General features: G+C 41.2%; 1 protein-coding gene across 1 annotated transcript in view; it reads left to right on the forward strand.

Moving 5' to 3' along the window:
- LOC122804031 (chromodomain-helicase-DNA-binding protein 4-like) overlaps window positions 1-25,407 on the forward strand; it is a 198,978-nt gene that overhangs the window by 150,939 nt on the left and 22,632 nt on the right. Inside the window, exon 16 of the mRNA XM_044073708.1 lies at window positions 1,021-1,196. Within this exon, the coding sequence (XP_043929643.1) occupies window positions 1,021-1,196 (176 nt within the window). The remainder of the gene's footprint in view (window positions 1-1,020; window positions 1,197-25,407) is intronic.

Raw genomic sequence — 25,407 nt, forward strand, 5'->3', positions numbered from 1 at the left:
CCTATCCTTGGAAACTGTGCCCCTAGATATGCACAATACACTGCAACTCCATTGCTTTCTTATCCCTCAGTTCTTCACCCCTGGATGTACATTAATCATTGGGGTATCATTACCTTCCTATCTCTGGAAACTGCATCTTTGATTAAACTCCACTCATGGGGTTTGCCCTTGATATCATCTTTGACTTATGTTTAGCAGTTCATGCCTTATATAACACCTTGTAAATTAACTCCCAAATCCTTTTCCTATTTTGGCTTTCTGTGGCTGTCCCCTGTCCAAGAATTTCCAGAGTGCATTACCTTGCAATGTGTGTTTTACCTTGTTCTCATTCTCCTGCATTACCTCTCTCATCCTTTCTCATATATGAGATCCATTGTCTGTTACCTTTGTAAAATACACCTTTGTTGGTCTAGTTATACCACTTTTAGTTATAAATAAAGCTGCATTATACTGTCTAATCAAAGATTAGAAAACATATCTTCTTTTCTGACTGTAATTCTGTTTGAAAGTCTGTGAAGTATGCCAACATTTTCATGTGTTGTAATTTAAATGGTGTAAGCTTGTTTGTATTTTTGGGGCCTAGTCCCTTTATAATCAATCATGTCTCACTTAATTGCTGCCAAGGGAAAAAGGGTGGGAAGCAGCAGATAGACATCCTTCAGGGTACTGAGGAATAGTTTAGTCTGTGCTGTACTTTCACAATCCCCCTACTCTGGTTAATGACTGGAACTGTTCATGCCAACTTTCAGTTTTTGGGTCTGGTCTGTTTAGCTCCAAAGACTAGGTGTTGCAGCTGCTTATGGGATTTTTTTTTCAGCAGTAGAATAAGTCCACTCTACTCCTTCACTCCTAACAGATGGCCCCCCAATACTGAAACTGCTAGTTGAAGGTATCCAGATCTCCAATTGTTATTGTGGCATCCATTCAGTATTGTGGCTGTGTTGATATTTCCTTAGAACTCCCTGTAATTTTGACACTACTGATTTGTTGTCTTATGTCATAAATTTGTTTTCTAACCAGGTACAGATTTGGAGGCTGGCTGCAGTGTGATTTATTATGATGACAAAGCCATTGACCGGTTGCTTGACCGGAACCAGGATGCACCATCAGAAGAGACACAGTTACAAAGCATGAATGAGTACCTCAGCTCCTACAGAGTTGCCGAGTACATGTTACAGAGTGAGGACAATGTGGATGTAAGTACATTCTTTATCATGGATGATTACATCCATAGGCATTTTAATGTTCTATATATTTTTACAGGAATAAGCTTATTTTAACTGACTAGTTCGGTATACATCATACCCTTTTAGGATCAAATGTGTGGCAGCAAAATTCCACATCAATAGTAGTTAAACATCACATTGTGCAGGTGCTACCCTTTATTACACATGCTTGCCCTGGAGAGTTTTTCTCTTCTCTGTTTTTGCATGTTTCTGATGGAAGGCTTATAAAATGAAAGTTCTCCTGTAAACTGAAGAGCTGACACTGCAGGAAGAGTGAGAGCTTGACTAACATTTTACTAGAAACATCACAATTAGACCATACTTCCTGAAGAATGCTACTACTGCTGTAAACGTGGGTGCTGGCACCTTCAAGGTTGGAGAAGTGAGTCTAGTCCTAGCATGCACTGATACACTAGTACAGGAGCTAATGCTGCTTGTGAGCTCAGTGCATTTCTGTCAGGTGTTGAATAATTTTACCGATGAAAGACTTAGGGTACCAACTGAAGCCTATGAAAAGTACTAAGAAATGCGCCATGGAAAGATTGAACTAATAAGATGAAGTTTTTGATCTCTGGAGAAATTTTTTGCCCTTAGCAGAGGTTTCCTTGTGTAAAGGTTGATGCATAAAGTACTAGAGATAAGCATAGCTGGAGTGCTGTTTGCTTTTCTTGGCAAGGAGAGGCATATGTTTACTTTTGAAACAACTGCCACAGGAGACACAATAATGGCAAAGACCCATATGTCTTCATTACTTGATCTTCACCACCAACCAGTAGAGGCTGTAAGTCTTGTCACATGGAGAACAGTACTTCTCTGATGACTATGTGTGCATGCATATATGTCTGCGGAGCTAGACAATGGTCAAATGTGGCCATAGGTAGTGTAATGGACCAGGGCCTCCCCCCACAGCCATTTCAGTGTCATATTACCTGACTTTATCCCTCCAGTTAGCTTAAACACTGTTCAAAACTGTCAGTGTCCATACCATGTTTCTTTACTTTTGCAATGATTTTAGAGATGTGGATTTAAATTTAAAACATTTATTTTTATAGCACAAACACTGATGGCTATTTGCTAAACAAAACAATTGCACATGAACAGAGTTAGCATCAGACCTCTCAGCCTGGAAACATCAAAAAACTGGACAAGGCCTATGAAAAATAGGTACAAATCTGCATGCTGATTAACATCCAATTTGCATACATAATTATGTAACTCCACCCACTCCAATGGAATTGTGGGATACCAACTTTCAAACGCAAACTGAAGAACAGACAACCAAAATATGGCAGAGTCCCCCCTGCAGCCATCCCAATGTCCCATTACCTGGCTCGCCCCATTTACCATAGACACTAAATTCTGCATACTGCTTTACTTCTACAATGATTATTTGGATTTTATTTTTACATTTTACAGCACAACAATGCAGAAACACTAATAGACATTTGGTAAACAAAGCAATATTGTCTCACAATGAAAATAGGCTTGGCATTAAAACTTCTCTGCCCTTGAAACTCACATTCATTGAAACAGCATTGAAACCCACACCACATCCAAAGAAAATGCATCTGGCAAGTGGTGGATAAAGATTACCTTTGGGCTGTTTTCAAATCCTTGGCCCCTTGCAAACAAAACAAGAAACATACATGTGTTAATTTTCTTTCTTGTTTCTTTGATACACCTTCCTGACTGAGCACATTTTAAATTTATTGTTTAAACATTTTTCCAGTAGGCTGTACTGTATGCAACGAAACAAAAAGCATGAACCAATAATGACAAAACTGCCCAATTCAGAACATTTCCATCATAAAAGTCTACTTCCACACCCACACTATAAATAGAATGACAGTAGTGTAAGCCATAGGCATCTTGCACAGTGTCTCACACTTATTTTCAATTTCATATTTTTTTGGGGGGACACAATGTCAAAAACCAAGGACACATTTTAAACATTGCTTGTATAATTTTGTAAAGTTGCTAGAATAAAATGTGTTACCACCATGCATTTCACTGGCAAGCTTTGAACCCAGAACCCTATGCACTATAGTCAGAACATACCACTATGCCAAATCAGCAGCTTCCTGAAACATAGGAAGACAAACTTAACGGCTATAATTTAGTGAATTAATTTCTCACTTCTCACCATAGCTCTCAAACCCTTAGCACAAAAAACCTGGACAAAGCCAATAATGGGGGAATACAAATTCATTTCTCACTTTTCACCATAGCTCTCAACTCTTAGCACAAAAAAAACTGGGCAGAGCTCAAAAGTGGTGGTGGCTAGTGACTTTTTACCCTGTACCGAAGGTACAGGGTTTGAGCCTGAGTACCCCCCCCCCCCCCACACACACGGAAAGAAAAGAAATCCTTTCTGACAGCTTCTCTGTGCAGCAAGGGAAATAAAACACACCAGTCTCAGTGAGGAACGGCTTCTCTGTGCTGAAAATAAAAACACACACACCAGTCTCGGCACACACTTACCTTTCCTCCGTGCGAGCAAGGAAAATAAAATAAATCCTTTCTGCAAGGATCACACACACAATGGCTTCTCTATGCAGCAAGGAAAATAAAAACACACACACCCCAGTCTTGGTGAGGAACAGCTTCTCTGTGCAGCAAAGAAAATAAAAACACACACACACCAGTTTTGGGGAAAATAAATCCTTTCTGATGGCTTCTCTGTGCAGCAAGGAAAATAAAAAAACACACACACACACACACACACACACACACACACACACACACACACAGACACCAGTCTCTGGGAAAAGAAATCCTTTCTGACGGCTTCTCTGTGCAGCAAGGAAAATAAAACACACCAGTCTTTGCAAGGAACAGCTTCTCTGTGCATAAAATAAAAACACACACACCAGTCCCGGCACACACTTTCCTTTACTCCGTGCAAGCCAGGAGCGAGGAAAATAAAAGAAATCCTTTCTGTACACACTTCTTCTCCATGCAGAGTGAGGAAATCAAGGCAGGCTTCTAAATAAAAGAAATCCTTCTCCGTGCATCCAGCAGTGAGGAAATCCAGGCTTCTAAATAAAAGAAATCCTTTCTGCACACACTAACTTCTGGCGAGCCTTCTAAATGAAAACACAGCCTTGGTTTCTGTTGCCATGCTCGGAAAGCATTTGAACTGTGCAAAGCTTGATTCCGACAGGCTGGTAGCCCTGACGAGCTGATGTCATCACGCACGTGATGACATCAGCTCACAATGCGCAAAAAATAAAAAAAAAATAAAAAAATAAAAAAAAACGGAAATGAAGGGGTGCCACTCTGGAATCGTGGCACCCCATTATTTGGACACCAAAACTCAATAAAAATAGAGTAATTTGGGACAGCTGGGCGGTATGGTTAGCATAAGCAACAGTAAACATCTTTTCACTTGAAACTCACACTTAGTGAAAATGACTCTGGCAACCTATTAAACTACAAGAGACATGCTGGGATTCATACACATACAGAGTATAGTGAAGTACTAATTAACATTTATGTGAAAGGTGTAGGAATTCAAAAGACAAAGGTATAACTCATTTGCTAACAGCCTGGTACAACCCACTGGACATGTGTCCCTTTCCAGGAGCAATCCAGGATGATTATTGTCTGGTGAAGTAACTTGGCAGAGTCACAGAAGAAAAATGAAGCAGCTCATAACCTTACTCATCTTCACTAAGTGTTGCTACACCCCAAACACAGTGCATTTCAGTGCCTGCAAAAACAAGCTGAATTAGAATAATGCATTCATAGTTAAAATATTAACATTAAACTCCTAGAATTCGTGCTGCCCAATTTACTCGCATCTAAATAATAAACATACCATTAACACTAAGGAAATTAAGGATCACATCCACAGATCATGGCTCATATAATGTTCCTGTTAACTACAATCCATTTCCTTCCTCTATACCTTAATGACTCATAGGTACTAGTCTCCAGGCTTGCTGTCCATGGGACCATTGAGAAACCTAGCCCAAATATCCAGTTACCCCAAAACACTGTCTGGTTAAGTGACTTTCTCAAGGACAGGGCAGAAATAGGAGGCAAAATCAGAGATGTTCTGCAATCCTGGAGACAAATAAAAAAAGACTACTTTTAATCACTTAATTTTATTAGAACAAGTTTTGCATCAACGCGTATGTTGTGAAACACCGAAACTGTGAAACTCTAATGACTGACATTGACTGTAATTGTCAGTGATTTACCGAAGAAATAAATAATAGTTAGTGTAGAGGATTATGACCCATACATCTTGGAGTCAAGGTACAGGGTTTGAGCCTGAGATAGTTACTTAACTGTACTGCCCACCATAAGTAAGGCATTACACATACACACATAAAATAGGCTTGGCATTAAAACTTCTCTGCCCTTGAAACTCACATTCATTGAAACAGCATTGAAACCCACACCACATCCAAAGAAAATGCATCTGGCAAGTGGTGGATAAAGATTACCTTTGGGCTGTTTTCAAATCCTTGGCCCCTTGCAAACAAAACAAGAAACATACATGTGTTAATTTTCTTTCTTGTTTCTTTGATACACCTTCCTGACTGAGCACATTTTAAATTTATTGTTTAAACATTTTTCCAGTAGGCTGTACTGTATGCAGCGAAACAAAAGCATGAACCAATAATGACAAAACTGCCCAATTCAGAACATTTCCATCATAAAGTCTACTTCCACACCCACACTATAAATAGAATGACAGTAGTGTAAGCCATAGGCATCTTGCACAGTGTCTCACACTTATTTTCAATTTCATATTTTTTTGGGGGGACACAATGTCAAAAACCAAGGACACATTTTAAACATTGCTTGTATAATTTTGTAAAGTTGCTAGAATAAAATGTGTTACCACCATGCATTTCACTGGCAAGCTTTGAACCCAGAACCCTATGCACTATAGTCAGAACATACCACTATGCCAAATCAGCAGCTTCCTGAAACATAGGAAGACAAACTTAACGGCTATAATTTAGTGAATTAATTTCTCACTTCTCACCATAGCTCTCAAACCCTTAGCACAAAAAACCTGGACAAAGCCAATAATGGGGGAATACAAATTCATTTCTCACTTTTCACCATAGCTCTCAACTCTTAGCACAAAAAACTGGGCAGAGCTCAAAAGTGGTGGTGGCTAGTGACTTTTACCCTGTACCGAAGGTACAGGGTTTGAGCCTGAGTACCCCCACACACACGGAAAGAAAAGAAATCCTTTCTGACAGCTTCTCTGTGCAGCAAGGGAAATAAAACACACCAGTCTCAGTGAGGCGGCTTCTCTGTGCTGAAAATAAAACACACACACCAGTCTCGGCACACACTTACCTTTCCTCCGTGCGAGCAAGGAAAATAAAATAAATCCTTTCTGCAAGGATCACACACACAATGGCTTCTCTATGCAGCAAGGAAAATAAAAACACACACACCCCAGTCTTGGTGAGGAACAGCTTCTCTGTGCAGCAAAGAAAATAAAAACACACACACACCAGTTTTGGGAAAATAAATCCTTTCTGATGGCTTCTCTGTGCAGCAAGGAAAATAAAAAAACACACACACACACACACACACACACACACACACACACACAGACACCAGTCTCTGGGAAAAGAAATCCTTTCTGACGGCTTCTCTGTGCAGCAAGGAAAATAAAACACACCAGTCTTTGCAAGGAACAGCTTCTCTGTGCATAAAATAAAACACACACACCAGTCCCGGCACACACTTTCCTTTACTCCGTGCAAGCCAGGAGCGAGGAAAATAAAAGAAATCCTTTCTGTACACACTTCTTCTCCATGCAGAGTGAGGAAATCAAGGCAGGCTTCTAAATAAAAGAAATCCTTCTCCGTGCATCCAGCAGTGAAATCCAGGCTTCTAAATAAAGAAATCCTTTCTGCACACACTAACTTCTGGCGAGCCTTCTAAATGAAAACACAGCCTTGGTTTCTGTTGCCATGCTCGGAAAGCATTTGAACTGTGCAAAGCTTGATTCCGACAGGCTGGTAGCCCTGACGAGCTGATGTCATCACGCGCGTGATGACATCAGCTCACAATGCAAAAAAATAAAAAAAATAAAAAAAAAAAACGGAAATGAAGGGTGCCACTCTGGAATCGTGGCACCCCATTATTTGGACACCAAAACTCAATAAAAATAGAGTAATTTGGGACAGCTGGGCGGTATGGTTAGCATAAGCAACAGTAAACATCTTTTCACTTGAAACTCACACTTAGTGAAAATGACTCTGGCAACCTATTAAACTACAAGAGACATGCTGGGATTCATACACATACAGAGTATAGTGAAGTACTAATTAACATTTATGTGAAAGGTGTAGGAATTCAAAAGACAAAGGTATAACTCATTTGCTAACAGCCTGGTACAACCCACTGGACATGTGTCCCTTTCCAGGAGCAATCCAGGATGATTATTGTCTGGTGAAGTAACTTGGCAGAGTCACAGAAGAAAAATGAAGCAGCTCATAACCTTACTCATCTTCACTAAGTGTTGCTACACCCCAAACACAGTGCATTTCAGTGCCTGCAAAAACAAGCTGAATTAGAATAATGCATTCATAGTTAAAATATTAACATTAAACTCCTAGAATTCGTGCTGCCCAATTTACTCGCATCTAAATAATAAACATACCATTAACACTAAGGAAATTAAGGATCACATCCACAGATCATGGCTCATATAATGTTCCTGTTAACTACAATCCATTTCCTTCCTCTATACCTTAATGACTCATAGGTACTAGTCTCCAGGCTTGCTGTCCATGGGACCATTGAGAAACCTAGCCCAAATATCCAGTTACCCCAAAACACTGTCTGGTTAAGTGACTTTCTCAAGGACAGGGCAGAAATAGGAGGCAAAATCAGAGATGTTCTGCAATCCTGGAGACAAATAAAAAAAGACTACTTTTAATCACTTAATTTTATTAGAACAAGTTTTGCATCAACGCGTATGTTGTGAAACACCGAAACTGTGAAACTCTAATGACTGACATTGACTGTAATTGTCAGTGATTTACCGAAGAAATAAATAATAGTTAGTGTAGAGGATTATGACCCATACATCTTGGAGTCAAGGTACAGGGTTTGAGCCTGAGATAGTTACTTAACTGTACTGCCCACCATAAGTAAGGCATTACACATACACACACATAAACATGTACCTCTGTCTGTTTTGACATTAAATCCTTACCTTCAAAAAATGCTGCAGGCTTTGGTGTAAATTAATGTTTTCTGTTCCTTTGTGATATTAAATCAAGAGCTTGTAATGCTGAACTCTTTGGTGTAAAGAAATACTCTCCATTCTGTTCTGCTGTGACACTAAATCCAGTGCTCATACTTGCAAGAAACACTGCACTCTGGTGTTACACACTCATAAGAAGGACATTTGTACCTGAAAGAAAAATGCTTCTGTTGCAAACATCTGCCATGAAACATCTCATGATGAAAGCTGATAATTTGCTGCACTCTCTTGTGTCACTTGCCTGTTCTGTGGTATTAAATCTCTCACCTTCTCTCACCTTCTCTGCATGTTGATTGCTCCTGCCACACTGGCTGGAAGTGAGTAGCAGCAGAATGTGGGCAAAGCCAGAAAACATTTCTTTTTTTTTTTTTAATCTTAAAGCAACATTACGCAGATACTGAACAACGTATGGAGACATTTCTTTTAATTTAATTTTGTGGCCAGGCCCCCCTGAAAGCAACAGGGCCTATGCAGTTGCCTAGGTCACCAAGTTCTAGATTCAGCCCTGTGTGTGCTTGCGTGTGTATATATATCTATATATGTCTGTGTGTGTGTGTGTGTGTGTGTGTGTGTGTGTGTGTGTGTGTGTGTGTGTGTGTGTGTGTGTGTGTGTCTGTGTGATGGGGGGGGGGTGTTAACCCCTACACTTGATTCGAAAAATTTAATGGAAGGGCAGGAGAAGAAAGTCTGAGCAGATCCACTGCAAGTCTTATAAACTACACTCCCCAATTCATAAATCCCTTGTAACCATATCTTGAAAGCCACAGCAAGTCATATAAAGCACACTTCTCAATTTATAAATCCCAGCTGAATGGAAAACATCCACAGTTATTCCCTTGCACAAAGGTGGTGCTTCCACTGACCCCAGGGACTATACACCTATTAGCCTGATTAACCTTATCTGGAAGGCCATGGAGCAAATCATCATGGGCCTTATCAACAAAGATATAGGTAATCTCCAAACACTTGATCCTACTCAGTTTGGATTTGTCAAAGGGAGATCATGCCTGTTAAGCCTGGTGGACTTCTTCAAGACAGTCACCAAGGCCCTGGATGAGGGGAAATCTGTGCATGTAGCCTACCGAGACTTAGCCAAGGTGTTTCACACTATCCCCCACTCAGGCATCATTGAGAAACTCAACCAGCTAGGTATCAACCCATATATCATTAGATGGGTTACTAAATGGCTTGGTGATAGAACCCTTATAGTCAAAATAGGGGAATCGACTTCCAGCAGCAGACCTGTAACCATGGTTTTCCACAGGGATCAGTCCTGGGACCTCTACTGTTTGGAATCTATTTCTCTAAAGTACAAGCAAAAACAAAAGGTATATGGCTGACAAAGTTGATGACAGCAGACTGGGAGTGGTCATAGAATCTCCAAATGATGTCAACATCCTACAAGAGGGTCTTACACAAACAAATGATTGGTGCCACATTCATGGCTTTAAACTCAATGCAAAAAATGTATTATCCCTTTTCAGTAAGGGCAATGTTCCTGCTAACTCCCACATCAATAGCAACACTTTAAGTATGCACTCAGTGGTGAGAGACCTGGGCACACAGGTTGACAGCAACCTTTTCTTTGACCACCATGTCTCCACAGTGGTACAGGTGTACTCTTCTTTCATCAGGCCAATGATTGAATACAACATCCCTTTTGATATGTACCTTTCCAAATACTTGCACCAATTGGAGAGACCACAAAGGTTCCTCACAAGGAAAATTTAAGGTCTTCAGCATCTGTCCTATGTGGATCATCTGAAATCGCTGTCACTTTACTCTGTTTCAAACAGACTACTCAGAGGTGATCTCTGCCTTGCATACAAGCCAATCTGTGACCCTGTTTTATTGGAAATGCTGCATCTCTGTAAGTCAAATGGTACAGAGGTTACTCTCTCTAAAGACCTTAACCTGGTATGTGACATTAATAGACATTATTAGCACCTGCTGGATGGATTTGTCTCCCAGAGGTTACCACACCTTTGAAACAGACTCCCACTTCATGTCAAACAGAGAACCTCATTGGCCCTCTTCAAATGCAATCTGGACGATTCGTTGGGTAACTATAAATTCACCCCGGTAGTTCCACTTGTGACCCTCATAGACAGGGACAATAGGTACTGATCATGGAAATAAGGGTAGAACTTGGCTAGGTTTGTAAGAGCCCTAGGGCCATTAGCCTAGTAACTTCCTATGATCCTTGTAACCATATCTTAAAAGCTGCAAACTGAATTCAGATATGCTCATAGCACATATGCTTATGGCTTTGAAGTTATGCTTATGGATGTGAAGTTCACAAGTAAATGAATAACCTTAGTTAGGACACAGGATTGGCAATGAGCTGCTAACAAGCTGCTTCTTGTAGTCTGCGGTTTGATTCCTTCAGCCTTCATTTACCTACTTTATGACCCTGAAAAAGTGACTTAACCAGACAGTGCTCTGGGTCATTTGGAAAACCAGGCAATGTTCCTCAGTGGACTCCTTGACTGAATGCCCAATAATTACCTATGAACCTGTAATAAGAAAATGCACAAAAGTCATTTTTTTCAAAAAGGGAATATCCCCTTCACTTCCCCATGTGGGATACTTCATCCTTCGTACATTGCTACTTTATTATTCTCACCTCAGTGTAGTTGCATCTCAAGAAACAAGGGCAGCAACAGACAGCAAAAAGCTGTATCATTTTTCTTTAGTAGGCTTCTCTCTTGGCTACCGTGAAAAATACTATGCACCCAAGCAACAAGAAATCAATCAAGCATGGAGTGAGCAACAGCACAAGAGCAGCAACTACCTCATGATGACAAAATTGAGCAGTATGAAACCAGGCCTGTAGTGCTTTTGTCACCTCTGCTAGGATCTGACTTCTTTTTTTTTTTTTATTTTTATTTTACATTTGTTGGCCAGGATAGTCCGACTGGATGTATGTCCATTTTCAGCAGAGGCCCCGGGAGAAAAACTCCACATTAAGACAATTTACAAGACAGAAATCTTGACCATATACAATACAGATAATGTCAGACAGGTAAAACATTTCAAATACAGAAACATTTATATAGTACTGTTACAGTAACATACCAACATACCCGACTAAATAAGTTAAACATTTTGAGTAAAAGGATTAATAAAACATTTTTTTTAGGGTAACATTTTTTACAAAGTTTACCAAACCTTAGAAAGTGAGCTACTACAGTAGGAATTAATAGAGAATATCACAGCACCTGAAATAGCATGTTAAAGATAGATAGTAAAGAATGGTCCTGCTAGGGGAGAAAGTGTCAGTCAGGATTTGTGCCTGGGCAAAGCCATTGGGCTTTAAGGAAGAATCTTAATTGCTTCTTGAAAAGTGGGGTAGAAGAAAGGGCTGTTAGTTCAGTTGGAAGAGTGTTCCAAGAGTTACCAACAGAGTTTGAGAACAAGCTATCTCCAGATTTGTTGTTGGACTTTAGGGTAGCTACTAGTACCTTATTAGCTGATCGAAGGGTTGTTAGATTTTTATATGGGCAGATAAGGGTAGTGAGTATGGGTGTATCTGTGGGATGGTGTAAGATCTTGTGTATAGTAGTAAGTTGCCGGAAAAGAATCTGGCTTTGCAATTCCAACCATCTTAGCAATTTAAGATTTTGGCAATGGTGGGTTCGAAAAGGGGCACCAGTGGCAAATCTAGTTATGTTATTATAGGATGTTTCCAACTTATGAAGATTATTTTTGGAATAAGTTGGTATAGATTGGGAATGCATAGAGAAGGGTGGAGATTAAGTGAGTTTGGGCAATAGCAGTCCTAGCTAAAGGTGTGAGATAGGGTTTAAGTCTGTAGAGGAAACCAAGTTTTTTATTAACTGATTTAATGGTTAGGTTGATATGTGTGTCTAAGTTTAGATTATGATCAGTTGTTACACCTAAAACTTTGATGGTTGTGTCTGGAGTTATTACAGTACCATTATTAGATGCAATTGTTAAGTTGATAGTAGGAGACTTCTGAGTGGGAGAGAATAGTACCAATTTAGTTTTTTTGGGGTTAAGGAGGAGGCAGCATTGATGGAACCAGTTTTCAACTAAGGTAAATACTGCTTGGATACTCGAATGAAGTCCAGCAGGTGAGGAGGCTGAACATATTAATGTCGAGTCATCAGCATATTGTATGCTGGTGGTTTGTGGAAGGGAGATTTTCAGATCATTTATGAAAATAGTGAAGAGGAGAGGTCCCAGAATAGAGCCTTGTGGGACTCCAAGAGTTATAGGGAGAAGAGTAGATAGTTTATTTACCCAGAGGACTGCTTGTTGTCTATTTCCTAGATAGGACTTGAACCATTAACTGTCTGGATATCTAGTGAAAGTGAATTGAGTGAGTTTAACAATAATTGATGATTAACCATATCAAATGCTTTTGAGAGGTCAATAAAGTGGGCTGAGGACAGTAAGCTGTTGTTACGATTTTTATTAATGCAGTCAGAAAAGGATAGTAGAGCAGTTATAGTACTATGGAAAGGCCTAAAACCATGCTGGCAGTCAACTAGCAGGTGGTTTTGGGGGAGATGATCAAGTAGCTGATGGTGAATACATCTCTCCATAGTTTTTGCTAAGGGGGAAAGTAGGGCTATGGGGCAGACGTTTGAGAGTTCATTTGAGTTCCCACCCTTATGCAGTGGGATAATATATGACACTTTCCAGAGGGATGGGATGGAGCTTTCTGTAATGCTTCTGTTAATTAAGATGGAAATAGGATAGGCGAGCACTCCAGCTGCCATTTGAAGTTATTCAGCTGGGAGGAGGTCAGCTGATGGAGTGCATGGTTTAAGCTTAAGAAGTAAGGAGTGTATGAGAGATGTTGGGACAGGCTGCAGTTGTAATACTTGGGGTAGGGTGGTTGGCAAGGATGAGTCAGTGGTTGGCATGGATGAGTCAGTGGTGGTAACAGGTGGTAAGGTATTTGCTAAAGATTGAACAGTTTCTGAAAAAAAAATGTTATAATGTCAGCAATTTGGTTGGGAGAATTATGAGTCAAGTTAGAGGGGGTAGGTGTTTTGGCTTGTCCAGGATGGAGTAATTTATTTAATCCTGACCACAATTTTTGTGGGCTTAAATATTGTGTTTGTTGGAATTTAAGATAATTGTTAGTTGGGAGGGTGGCCTAATGGTTAAGGTGTTTGCCTTACAAACACAAGGTGCAGGGTTTGAGTCTCACAAGGAATAATTGGCTAGGCTTAAAATGGCTCACAAGGGCAGTTAGCTTAGTACTAATCTATGAACCTATAATAGTTTTTTTTTTATCGAGGAATATTGATTTTTTAGTGGCATTCCTGAGCTGTCTAAAGTTTAAATGATCAATAGGGTCTTTGGTAATTCTCCATATATTCTTTTTTGCCTTGTCTCATTTGTGAGCCAGGGAGCAGGTTTGTTCCTAATTTTAATAGTACGAGATTGGGCATGGTGCTCAAAGATTTTTAGGAATGTATTGTTAAAAAAAGAGACTGCTTCATTGACAGGTAGATATTTTAGGGGTGACCAATTGCAGGCTTTTAGCTCTGCTTGAAAGTTACCTAGGTTCAGGTTATTTTTGTTCCGGGAGGTTCTAAAGTTTAGTTGAGTGGGAATGGTGATCTTTTGTTTAGTTATAAAGGTAAGAGAGTGGTCACTAATATCATCAGAAAGTATGCCTATTTTGTAAGATTTTGGGTTATTGTTGACTAGTATCCAGTCCAATGTAGTTTGTTTGTTGCTGGGTTTATGGGTTCTGGTAGGGTCAGTTATAGTTTGATAGAAGCCATACAGATTAATGTGAGATATAGGGTTGTCAGAAGTACAACAGTTCCAGTCAATATTAAAGTCTCCAAGGAGAATAGTTTCTTGTGGGAATGATGTGGAAAGCCAGTTAAGGATATTTTCAAGAGTACTTATGTTGTTGCCTGGGGGGATGTAAGAGCAAATGATGTATATAGATTTGTTAGCATTAATTTGGAACTTAGATATTAAGATTTCAGCATTGCTAGGTGAGGGAAGTTGAGTGTTTAGTGAGGTTACCTGTAGTTCAGATTTAAACAATATTGCTACCCCCCACCCTTTTTGTTAGGATGGTCAATTCTAAGGATGTTATAACCTGGAGGGATAATATCACTGTTTTAGTAACTGGTTTGAGCCAGGTTTCTGTGAGACATAGGCTGTCAAAGGAATGTAAGTCTAGTAGGGCATGAAGTTGGGTAATTTTGTTATTTAAACTACAAATATTGAGGTGGGCAATGAGAAGAGAGTTCGAGGAAGAAGAGGGGGTATGGGAAATAGAGGTGAAGGAAGAATGGGAGTCAGGGAAGGTATTACCAGGCCCTGGGTTTGGGTGAATGTCACCGTGTAGTAGTAGGTACTGAGGATTGTGTGGACGTTTTGCTAGTTTACATAAAATAGGGTCTATTTTTCTGGTTTGGAAATACTTAATATGGCTTAATCTGTGAAACTGTGGGAGAAGGTAGGCTGATGAGGATGTAATGTTACTATGGGTTTGTGAGGCTGATAGAAAGGGGAAGTTTGTTTAAAGGAGTATTGAAATTGAAAGGAGCTTAGGAATTCATAGCTTGTGAGGCTATGAGATAGAAGTAGAGTGGAAAGAATTATGGGCAAGAGGAGGAAATTAGAGAGTTTTAGTAAGCCAGGGGTTGACATAATGAGATAATGTGGGAATGTAAGTAATGAGAAAATAAGGGGTTATAGAAGGGCAAATATGAGGTGGGTTTGTTTAATGAGGAAAGTATAGATAGTGGAAGGTGTGAGTAAATTAGTAACAGATGGTACAGTATGTAACGCGGTATGTCTAGCTATTGGTTGATGTGGGGTGGGGTGTGGCTTCTAGCAGTATAAGAATAGGTGCCCTGGGGGTGGGTGGGAATTGGGGGTAGGGTAGAGGAGTGGTGTGAGCCCGCAGGGCAAACAGAGCAGGCAAGATCAGTAAGGTTCAGCCAAAAGACAATCAGCTGTCTTTCGTGTTTGGCATAATACAGAAGTAACTAAAGTGAAAACTGGGGAACAGAGTATATAAGCTTATCAGATATGTGTAGATGATTTAGTAAAGTGAGAGTGAGGTTCTCATGTGCAGAGAGGGGGATTAGAATTGTACTGAAATGCCAAAGAATGGGTGTAGGACCTGAGATGTAGGGATAGTTAGTTTTAATGCTAGAATATAGTGTAGGTAAAGACTGTCACTTAGTGGTCAGGGGAGTAATAGCAGCTCGGGGGTAGGCAAGAAGCTATTCCAAAGGGATAAGATATAGGATGAGGGAACAAAAGGGTGAAGGGAGGAAGTGGCTTTGGGTCTGCGGTAGGCTACTAAATCTCACACCGGAGGGTTAACAAGCAGTTATAGGCACCACAGAAATGTAGAAAAAGGTATTTTGCAACATACAAGTACAAAAACTTTAGGAGTACAAGCTTTATAAAGCCAGGCAAGGAGTCAGCTTCAGGGGCATCTTCAGGTTAGCAGGAGGTTATTCTTTAACTTTGCAGCAAGGAGGGAAACACCCGGATGCACTTAAATGTTCAAAAACTGTAGGAGTATAATGGTGCCTTTCTACATCAGGCTTTTTGATACATCTGTAATTAAGCAGAAATGGGTGGGGAGGTGTGCAGGTTCAATGTGAGGGAAGGGATAGACACAAAGTAATGAAAGGTTGAGAGTCAGAAAAACTGGACTAAGCCAGCTGCTAAAAAGAAAACAGGAGAACCAAGCTAAGTTAATTGCAGGTCAGTGTGGTGCAGTATTTACCTAATAACTACAAACGTTATACTACTAATCTAGTACAGAGTGGTGAAGAGGACCACCACTTCTGCAGGGAAAAACAAAAGAAGTATGGGCTGCAGGTACATAGGTAAACTTTTTCCAAGAGAAAGTAGTTTTATGTAATTGACCTAGGAGTACTATAGGAAGAGAGAAATGGGGGGGGGGGGACCAGTAGTGTGCATGAGTACAGTGAAAGGGGAAACAGTCTTCAGTTTGGAGGACAGATTAAATACAACTCTAACATACACTAGTGTAGCTGAAATCACTTTAGTGTTCCACTGATGCAGGGTCTCACAGTGCAGGGCAACGAGACAGCCTTGGGTTGAATGGAGGTTGGCCAAGACACAGTATGTAACTTTTGCTGAGGGGAACTAGTGTAGCTGAAAGCACTTTAGTGTTCCACCGATGCAGGGTCTCACAGTGCAGGGCAATGAGACAGCCTTGGGTTGAATGGAGGTTGGCCAAAACACAGGATGTAACTTTTGCTGAGGGGAATGCGAGCACACTACTGGGGGTTCCTATGAAGAAAGGCAGAAAAGCTTCTTCTACAAAAGTATGTACATTCTTCAGGTTCATAAAGAATAAGGTCACTTTGAGAGTTGATATATATATATATATATATATATATATATATATATATATATATATATATATACATATATATATATATATATATATATCATCAAAGACAAGACTTTATGTGGTGCTGGTTAGTACAGACTGAATGGTAAGAAAGAGAACAAATGTGGAGGACTGATGGAGTATATGGTGTGTCACAGTGGGCATGGACTGAGTCCTACCCATCATTCCAGACTCATGGAGTATATGGTATGTCACAGTGGGCATGGACTGAGTCCTACTCATAAGATCTACCTAGTATATTTGTTTAAGCTGTTCCTGTAACTCCTGAAACACAACTTGAAAGCCTACAGCATTTGCATCATTTTACACATTTGGTTATCAAGTATATGACTTCCTGGCCTTTAAGAAGCTTGATTGACATAACATTTGTTAGTATTTTCTAATGGTTTATATATATATATATATATATATACATATACATATATATATATATATATACATATATATATATATATATATATATATATATATATATATATATAAATATATGTGTGTGTGTTTGTTTGTGTGCGTGTGTGCGTGTGTGTGTGTGTGTGTGTGTGTGTGTGTGTGTGTGTGTGTGTGTGGAGGGGGGTCCCTATCAGTTCACTGTGAAAAATGAATTCAGCAAATGACATTTTCAGTGCACTTACATCAAATGTTTTATATATATATATATATATATATATATATATATATATATATATATATATATATATATATATATATATCTCAGGCTCACTCCGCTCCTCAACCCTACCCCATTCCCACCCACACCTAACATAATTTCCTTTATTCTAACCCCCGCCCCCCATTTCCCCTGCTGAACTCCTTCTTGGCAACTGTAGAATAAACCCCCACAACTCTCTTTACATTGCTGCTATCTACATCCCACCCGGTGACAACCTCACTGTACTGGAAAGTTTACTTTCCACTCTCTCCGCAGACCTCCACAATGAGACTATAATCATGGGAGATGTCAACATCAACTGGTCCACACTCACAACTTTATCCCCCTCTACTTCCATTACCCTACATGGTATCTCCCAATTAGTCACAACTCCAACCAATTTGACCAAATCCACCACCCACTCTTCCATACTTGACTGGATCCTTGTATCCCATCCCCACAAATATCACTTCCCTGAAACCTTCCCTGACACCCTTAGTGACCACTCTCCTACCAAAGTCCTCTACTTTACTCCACACACACCCAAACCCCATATATTTAAAACTTGCCATAAGGTAAAAGACTTTGACCCAAATGAACTCAACTATCAACTCTCTCTTATTAACTGGACCTTTCTCAAACAATTACCTCTTGAGGAAGCAGTCATGGAATTTAACAACATATTCCTCAACATTTTGAACTCCCTGGCCCCCTTACGTAAGATCAGGATAAAGTCCACTGTGTGACCCTGGCTTACTACCTCCACTCTTTCACTAATGGCACAGAGAGACACACAACGGAAACTCCGGATCAAAACCAAATTGCCCATTCACCTACAACAATATAGACAACTCCGTAACTGGGCAAAGCAATCAAATAAAGATGACAAAAAGAATTACTATACTAACCCACTAAAAACACACCTATATAACCACAAAAAATTCTGGCAAACAATTAATCATATCCTACATCCAGGAAACCCATCCACCCCCACCCAAGCCCCACACTCACTCCTCTCCAAACTGCTACTAACTTCAATTCGTACTTCATACAGTCCATCAGCAAACTTATTAATCACTCTAACTCCAACACCACTCCACCCACCTTCCCTTCTAATCACCCTTATCCCTCTTCTACATTCAGTTTACAAACAGTATCCACCTTTACATAAAATTGCTGCTTTTTAAGCTCAAACCTTGCTCTCCCTCCATAGACAGTCTCCCTCCGCTCTTTCTCCAACTAGCTGCTAACTCATTAGCCTTACCCATCTCTATTCTCATCAACAGATCTATTACTGAAGCTACAGTCCCAGTCATCTGGAAGAAGTTTTACACTATTCCTATCCACAAGGGAGGTAACTCCACCGAACTAACTATAGGCCCATCACAATACTATCCTCCCTCTCCAAGATCTTGGAAAAATGTGTACAAAACAACAAACAAATTCTCTAGCACCTCACTAAAGAGAACTTAATTACCCCCACCCAACACGGTTTTCACCCTGGCCATAGCACCTCTACAGCTCTCATTGCCTTCATAAACACTATTGCTCAAGCTAGAGGCCAGAATAAACTTGCCTCTTGTCTCTTTCTTGACCTATTAAAAGCATTTGATACTGTCCACCATTCATTACTCTTAGAGAAACTCTCCCAATTAAACTTATCCCCTGCCACTATTTCCTGGTTCACTAGCTATCTTAGCAACCACTCCCTGTCCGTCAAATGGGATTCAGCCATCTCCCCAGAACTTCCAGTGCTGATGGGAGTACCCCAAGGATCAATCCTAGGACCACTGCTATTCAACATTTTACCAATCATTTATCAAGCTCCACCCCACACTCATCTCTAATGCAATATACTGATGACTCCACAGTCATCACCATTGCTGACACACTTCCCAAACTCCATACTAAAACTCAGGAATCCTTCTTGTCTATCGAGAACTGGCTCAACCATAACCATCTAATCTTAAATCCAAAAAAGACCAAACTCCTTCTCTTTCTACCTAAAACAATGACCTACCTGAAACCAAACTTCTCCATCACCTCCCACAACAACACACCTATAATAGTGGATAATCACACTAAACTACTTGGGGTCATCATTGACAACCAGCTAAAATTTGACCAGCATGTACTAAATAACATCAAGAAAACCCACCAAAAACTAGGTCTTCTTTACAGAAACAAAAACTTTCTCTCTACTCAAGCAAAAGTTGCATTATCACGTACCTACCTTCTACCAACCCTTCTCTATGGCTCTCAGATTCTCACCAACCTGCAGACCTCAATTATATCCAAACTTGAATCCACCTATAACAAAGTAGCGAAATATGCCGCTGAACTACCATGCTCCTCTCACCACTGTCTAGCACTACAAAATGGTTAGAATTCTCTCACAACCTTATTCTCTCCCAGCTCCAAATAATCTATTCCATCCTATTCCAGCCCACCTTTTGCCCTGCCATATTACCATCATCTCATCCTACAACCCAGCTAGAACACTCTGGAGCGCTGACCAACACCTCCTGACCATAACCAAATCCAAGCTCAACACAGGAAAAAACCTGTATAGCTATTACCCTGCCAAACACTGGAATAAACTCCCACTTGACATCCGAAACACTAGATCCAAACTGCTATTCAAAAAGACTATGAGAAATCACCTTAGCATAAATAAACTATGCCTCTATCAGCCTCCTGACTAACCCATCTCTCCAGACCAACCAGTCACTTCTTTTTCTCCTACAAGTACCTAACCCTACCTCTATCCTAACTCTCTCACCCTTCTTCTATGAAAAGCCATATACGAACCAAACAATATACGTCTTGTACGAATAGGTATACCCCCCCACAGCCAAACACTTCTGCCCTGCAATACACTACCAAGTGTTGCAGATCCCATAGCCAGGACCTGACATGACATGGGCACAAGATGTTAACAGTACTACATCCCACCTGTATGATGTCAGGCTGGTACTGGTAACATATCATGCAATACAGTCTGGCTCCCATAGGAAACATAAAATGTGGAAGCTATCAACATCCCCAGGATACATATACACAGACACATATATGCAGATACAGATATGTATATATATATATATATATATATATATATATATATATATATATACACACATATATATAGATATACATGTGACTACACATGCACACGCAAAGATATGTACAGTAAGATACATATGTAGAAGGTGCATACAATATGGAACAGCCACTATGCCTACAGTTACCACCTTAACAACTGGACACTGTATGGGCCACCCATACAAATGACAATGTCCTGAAAATGGGGTGTAGCCATACCTCAGCCCCTATAGTCCCAACTCTGTAGTGCAAGAGGATGTCAGGTATGTATAGCATGTATATTAGTAGACTATTGCTACTTTAATAGGGATTGTCTTCATAGACATGTTGTGTGTGGGAGGTCACATCTGCTTTTCACATGTGCGTCATTGGCTACTGACAGACACCCTAAGGACATCATAGTACAGTACCGCTGCAGGCACGTAATGCTCCTGTGGACTACAGCAGAGATATTGGCCAATAGATATGGACATTCTGACACATTCTGTGCAGTCCAGAGGTATACACAGAACCCCTTAGTGCAGAACATGTGGACCAAGCCTGAAAATATGGATGTTAACAGCCATGTAGATGGGTATAACACATAACGACTTTTATGCATTCGCCTGCATAGGTTATGCATTCACACACCCTTGTCTGTCCTGACACATAATAACTGCTGGTACAGAGGTGCCATGGCCACATACTACCCACTAGATATTGACATACATCTGTACAGCATCTCACCGCTTCGTCTGACATACATGACTGTTAAGGGAGGCCCGGCAGCAGTACATCTGGCAAGTATCAGCACATGACATCTCACTGGGTAAGTACACTAAGCTGCTAGGCATGTAACAAAGCACTGTGCAGGCTACAGGCAGACTGGCTCAACACTGGCCTACATCTCCTATGAGGGAATGCACATGTACCTGCATATATAGCAGGCTCTACAGGCATGTCACAGCACAGGGTAAGATACACCTGTGTGGAAGTGCATAGCCACAACCAATGTGAACACAGCCACAGCCACATATGGTAAGCTAGCATAATATTACAGTATATGGACTATCTGTCCAACACCATCCTCATATGTGCCACTCACACACTAACCCTACATATACTGGGCAACTACACAGTGTGGTCTGATGCCTGTCTGTGGTATGGAACATGTGTGTGTATGGCCCTACCAACATGTAAGCCAATATGGTAACATACAGTGGAGCAGCATGTAACATCAGATAGGATGGGACCTAGAACGATGACATCTACCACAGTCTGTACACAGGCCAAGGTACATATTGACAATACACACACTGTCGACATTCAACATAAGTACACACACCTCAGTACTGTACAAACAACCACAGAATGTCCAGGTTATGTCATCAAATATAACCCCTACTGTACATAACGTGTAGCAGTCTAATATCTCACTGGCTTGTTATCAGATATGATGACACTAATTATGGTGTACAGCAGATATGCACCTCTTAATGCATGATGTATGTACAAAGGTTGACAGAGTTGTGGCTGGAAGCACATACACAGGGCCAATATTGACATGTTGCTGTGATAACATCTTAAATTTACTGTTGCAACAGGGTTTGTCACAACATATGTCCTATGAGGGATATGAAGTCAGTAACTGTCACGGCTTTCACCATCTACAGACTGCAGTCCTCACATTACCTTCTGCAGTTTACAGATACATGTTCTGTGGGTAACACATGAAACTAAAGGCACCACACGCTCCCAGTCTGCAGGTGGCCCTACAGATGGGGAGTTATCATAAACATAGAACTGACATGATAGGTATTGATACATGTAGGACAGCCATATCCGCACACACCCTGTTAAACCAACATTACTCTGAATGCAGTATAGCAGCACTTACAGTCTGTAGTCAGGTCAGGCACATCCCCCTCCTGTGTGTTGGCCTGTATCCACAGTGTATGTTGTCAGAGGTAAATCCCCAGTCCATCTGAGATGCTGTTTGCCAAAGAACAGATAGAGTTCCTGCTGATAGTGAATGGAAAGGCCCAACAACAACATGGTGTTCCTAGATATTGGAGTGTGTTTCCATGCAATTGGCTATGGGAATCTTACCACAGCTATTCCACATGCAATCAGCTAGGGGACAGCTGCAATTCATGTAGGGGCCATCAGCTGATCATGAACATCACTTAAAATGCACATGCTGCTGCCTAAGCAAAGCAGGTGTAGGTCTCCACATCCACCAGTGAGGGAGTGAGAGAGGCAGACAGAGGCAAAAACAAGTCAGAGAGCGGTGGAAGAGTAAAACGTAAGCATGTTTCTGTCACACACCTACTAGCACAGGGTATCAAACCCCTGATGACTATGTAGTGCTATCACAGTCCTATGCAGTTATTGGATGCACCACATAGGTTACCTGTTATGGAGTCCTCAGAAATATATGTGATGGCGAGTGACATCTGCAACAAGGATATGGCAGCTAAACGGTAGGTGAAGTACACTTGCCTGTCCGCATGAACAGGTACCAGCATCAACACAGCCACACTCTCACAGGGAGGCACACACATTGGCACAATTGGCAGGGCTGGGGATACAGCTCATCACTAGTGATATTGCCACAACACATTACAGTGAAGGTATCACATGCACCACATGGGTCATATGGAGGTTATATGGGTAAAGGGTATGGGGAGGTGTCTGACATTAGACAGCATGCTTCAGTATGCCACTGGGGGTTGTAGTGAGTGTGGATGTAGTCATATGCATTATACAGCACACACAGACACACAGGGTGCCAGTACTGACATGCATGGGTGCATTTCTGCACGGGTATGTGGTGATCGACTGTGCCAGATGGCTATACAAGGCTAGGTGATGGGTATACCTTGGCATCAGGCCACATGACAATGGTCTGCATTGTGGCTCAGGGCTGTAGTTTCTGCATTTGCCCACACAGGTGGGTATTGTATCCACCATCCAGTCACCTGGGAGACTATTGCGTGTGGCCAATACTGTGCATCGCTTGCCATGTATGTGTTCCTTCGTCCATAACATGGACGGTGTCTGGGATGTGCACACCTCCCACATGCATGTACAGTGACATGTGGAACTATACCTGGGGTGTCAGGCCCATGTTGTCTACACAGATTATCATCAGATGTGCCAGTTTTGGCCACCTGTGGCAGGAACTGGTAATGGACAGCAGGTTAACCCTGCACCTACATTGATAGCATGCTAATGGCATTTCCTGGTGTCAGTGGCATTTGTCCATACAGGGCATGTTTTCAGGCATGGTATGTCCTTTGTGGGTCACATGTGATGGCACCACAGGTATTGCAGGTGTCCAGTGGGGAATATGGGGAAGGTGCACTGTCTGCATGTATGCGCCTATTGGACAGATGGACAGGGTGCCATGCCTTCTGTAGGCCACTGCAATCACTCCATAGTTACTATCAGTGGCCAATATGCAGTCTACTACACACATATTGGCTGTTGCCTCAGCATGTGTGTGTGTGTGTGTGTGTGTGTGTGTGTGTGTGTGTGTGTGTGTGTGTGTGTGTATGAGACATGGGTTGAGAGTGTGCTCTGGGTAATACTGGGATTGCTAAATGTGATTGCCTGGCCTTGATGTCACATGTATGGGTATGGATTTGCACCCCAGCCTCTCAGCTATTTCACATCTGGTATCCCTGTACGGTGAACATTGTGATATATACTAGGGCCACCATATAAGAAATTTGCAAAACCCACTCCACATTGGGCCCAGGTGTCACACACTCACACCCACCTCTACACAGGATATGAGTTACAAACATACACACACCTGTCATGTCTGGTAGCAGAACCCCTACCTAACTAATTTATTACACTACACAGTTATAGTACATGCCATGGAGATTACTGGAGTGCTCCTTCCCCAAAGGTGTATATCACATTGGATGATATCAGCAGGATTTTCAAAGTAGGACATTCGAATTGTAGTGAGTGTGGCTAGGCTAAAATGCATTGCTCCCTACACAGACAGTGACACACACACAAACCATCCACAACCAACATGTGTGGGTATAGAAACCCTAACAGAGGTCTATATCACACTACAGCATGGAGCTGTTATGGGACGCACCACAGGGATTACTGGAGAACTCCTTCCCCAAAGGTGTATTTCACAATGAATGACATCAGCAGGATTGCCAAAGTAGGGCATTTGACATGTATCGTGTGTGACTAGCCTAAAATGCATTGCTCCCTACACAGACATTGAAACACACACAAACCATCCACAACTGACATGTGTGGGTATATAACCCCTAACAGAGGTCTATATCATACTACAGCAGTTATGGCACATGCTACAGAGATTACTAGGCTACAACCTTCCCAGAGGTGTATTTCTAGGTGGATGACATCAGCAGCCTTACCAAAGTAGAGCATTTCAGTTATAGGGAGTGTGACCACCCTAAAAAGCATTGCTCTCTACACAGACAGACACACACGCAAACACACACACACACACAGCTGCGGTTAGAACTCCTACTTAACTAGTTTATTACACTACAGCAGTATGCAGTTATGGGACACACTACGGAGATTACTGGGCTACAACCTTCCCAGAGGTATATTTCTCATTGGATGACATCAGCAGCCTTATCAAAGTAGAGCATTTCAATTGTAGGGAGTGTGTCCACCCTAAAATGCATTGCTCTCTATACAGACAGAGCCAGACAGACACACACAGTTGCCAAGGCTGGGGTTAGAACTTCTACCTAACTAGTTTACAACGCTACAGCAGTACGCA

This window comes from Protopterus annectens, chromosome 6.part0, assembly GCF_019279795.1.
Source record: "Protopterus annectens isolate FY-2018-M chromosome 6.part0, PAN1.0, whole genome shotgun sequence".
Lineage (NCBI taxonomy): Eukaryota > Metazoa > Chordata > Ceratodontiformes > Protopteridae > Protopterus > Protopterus annectens.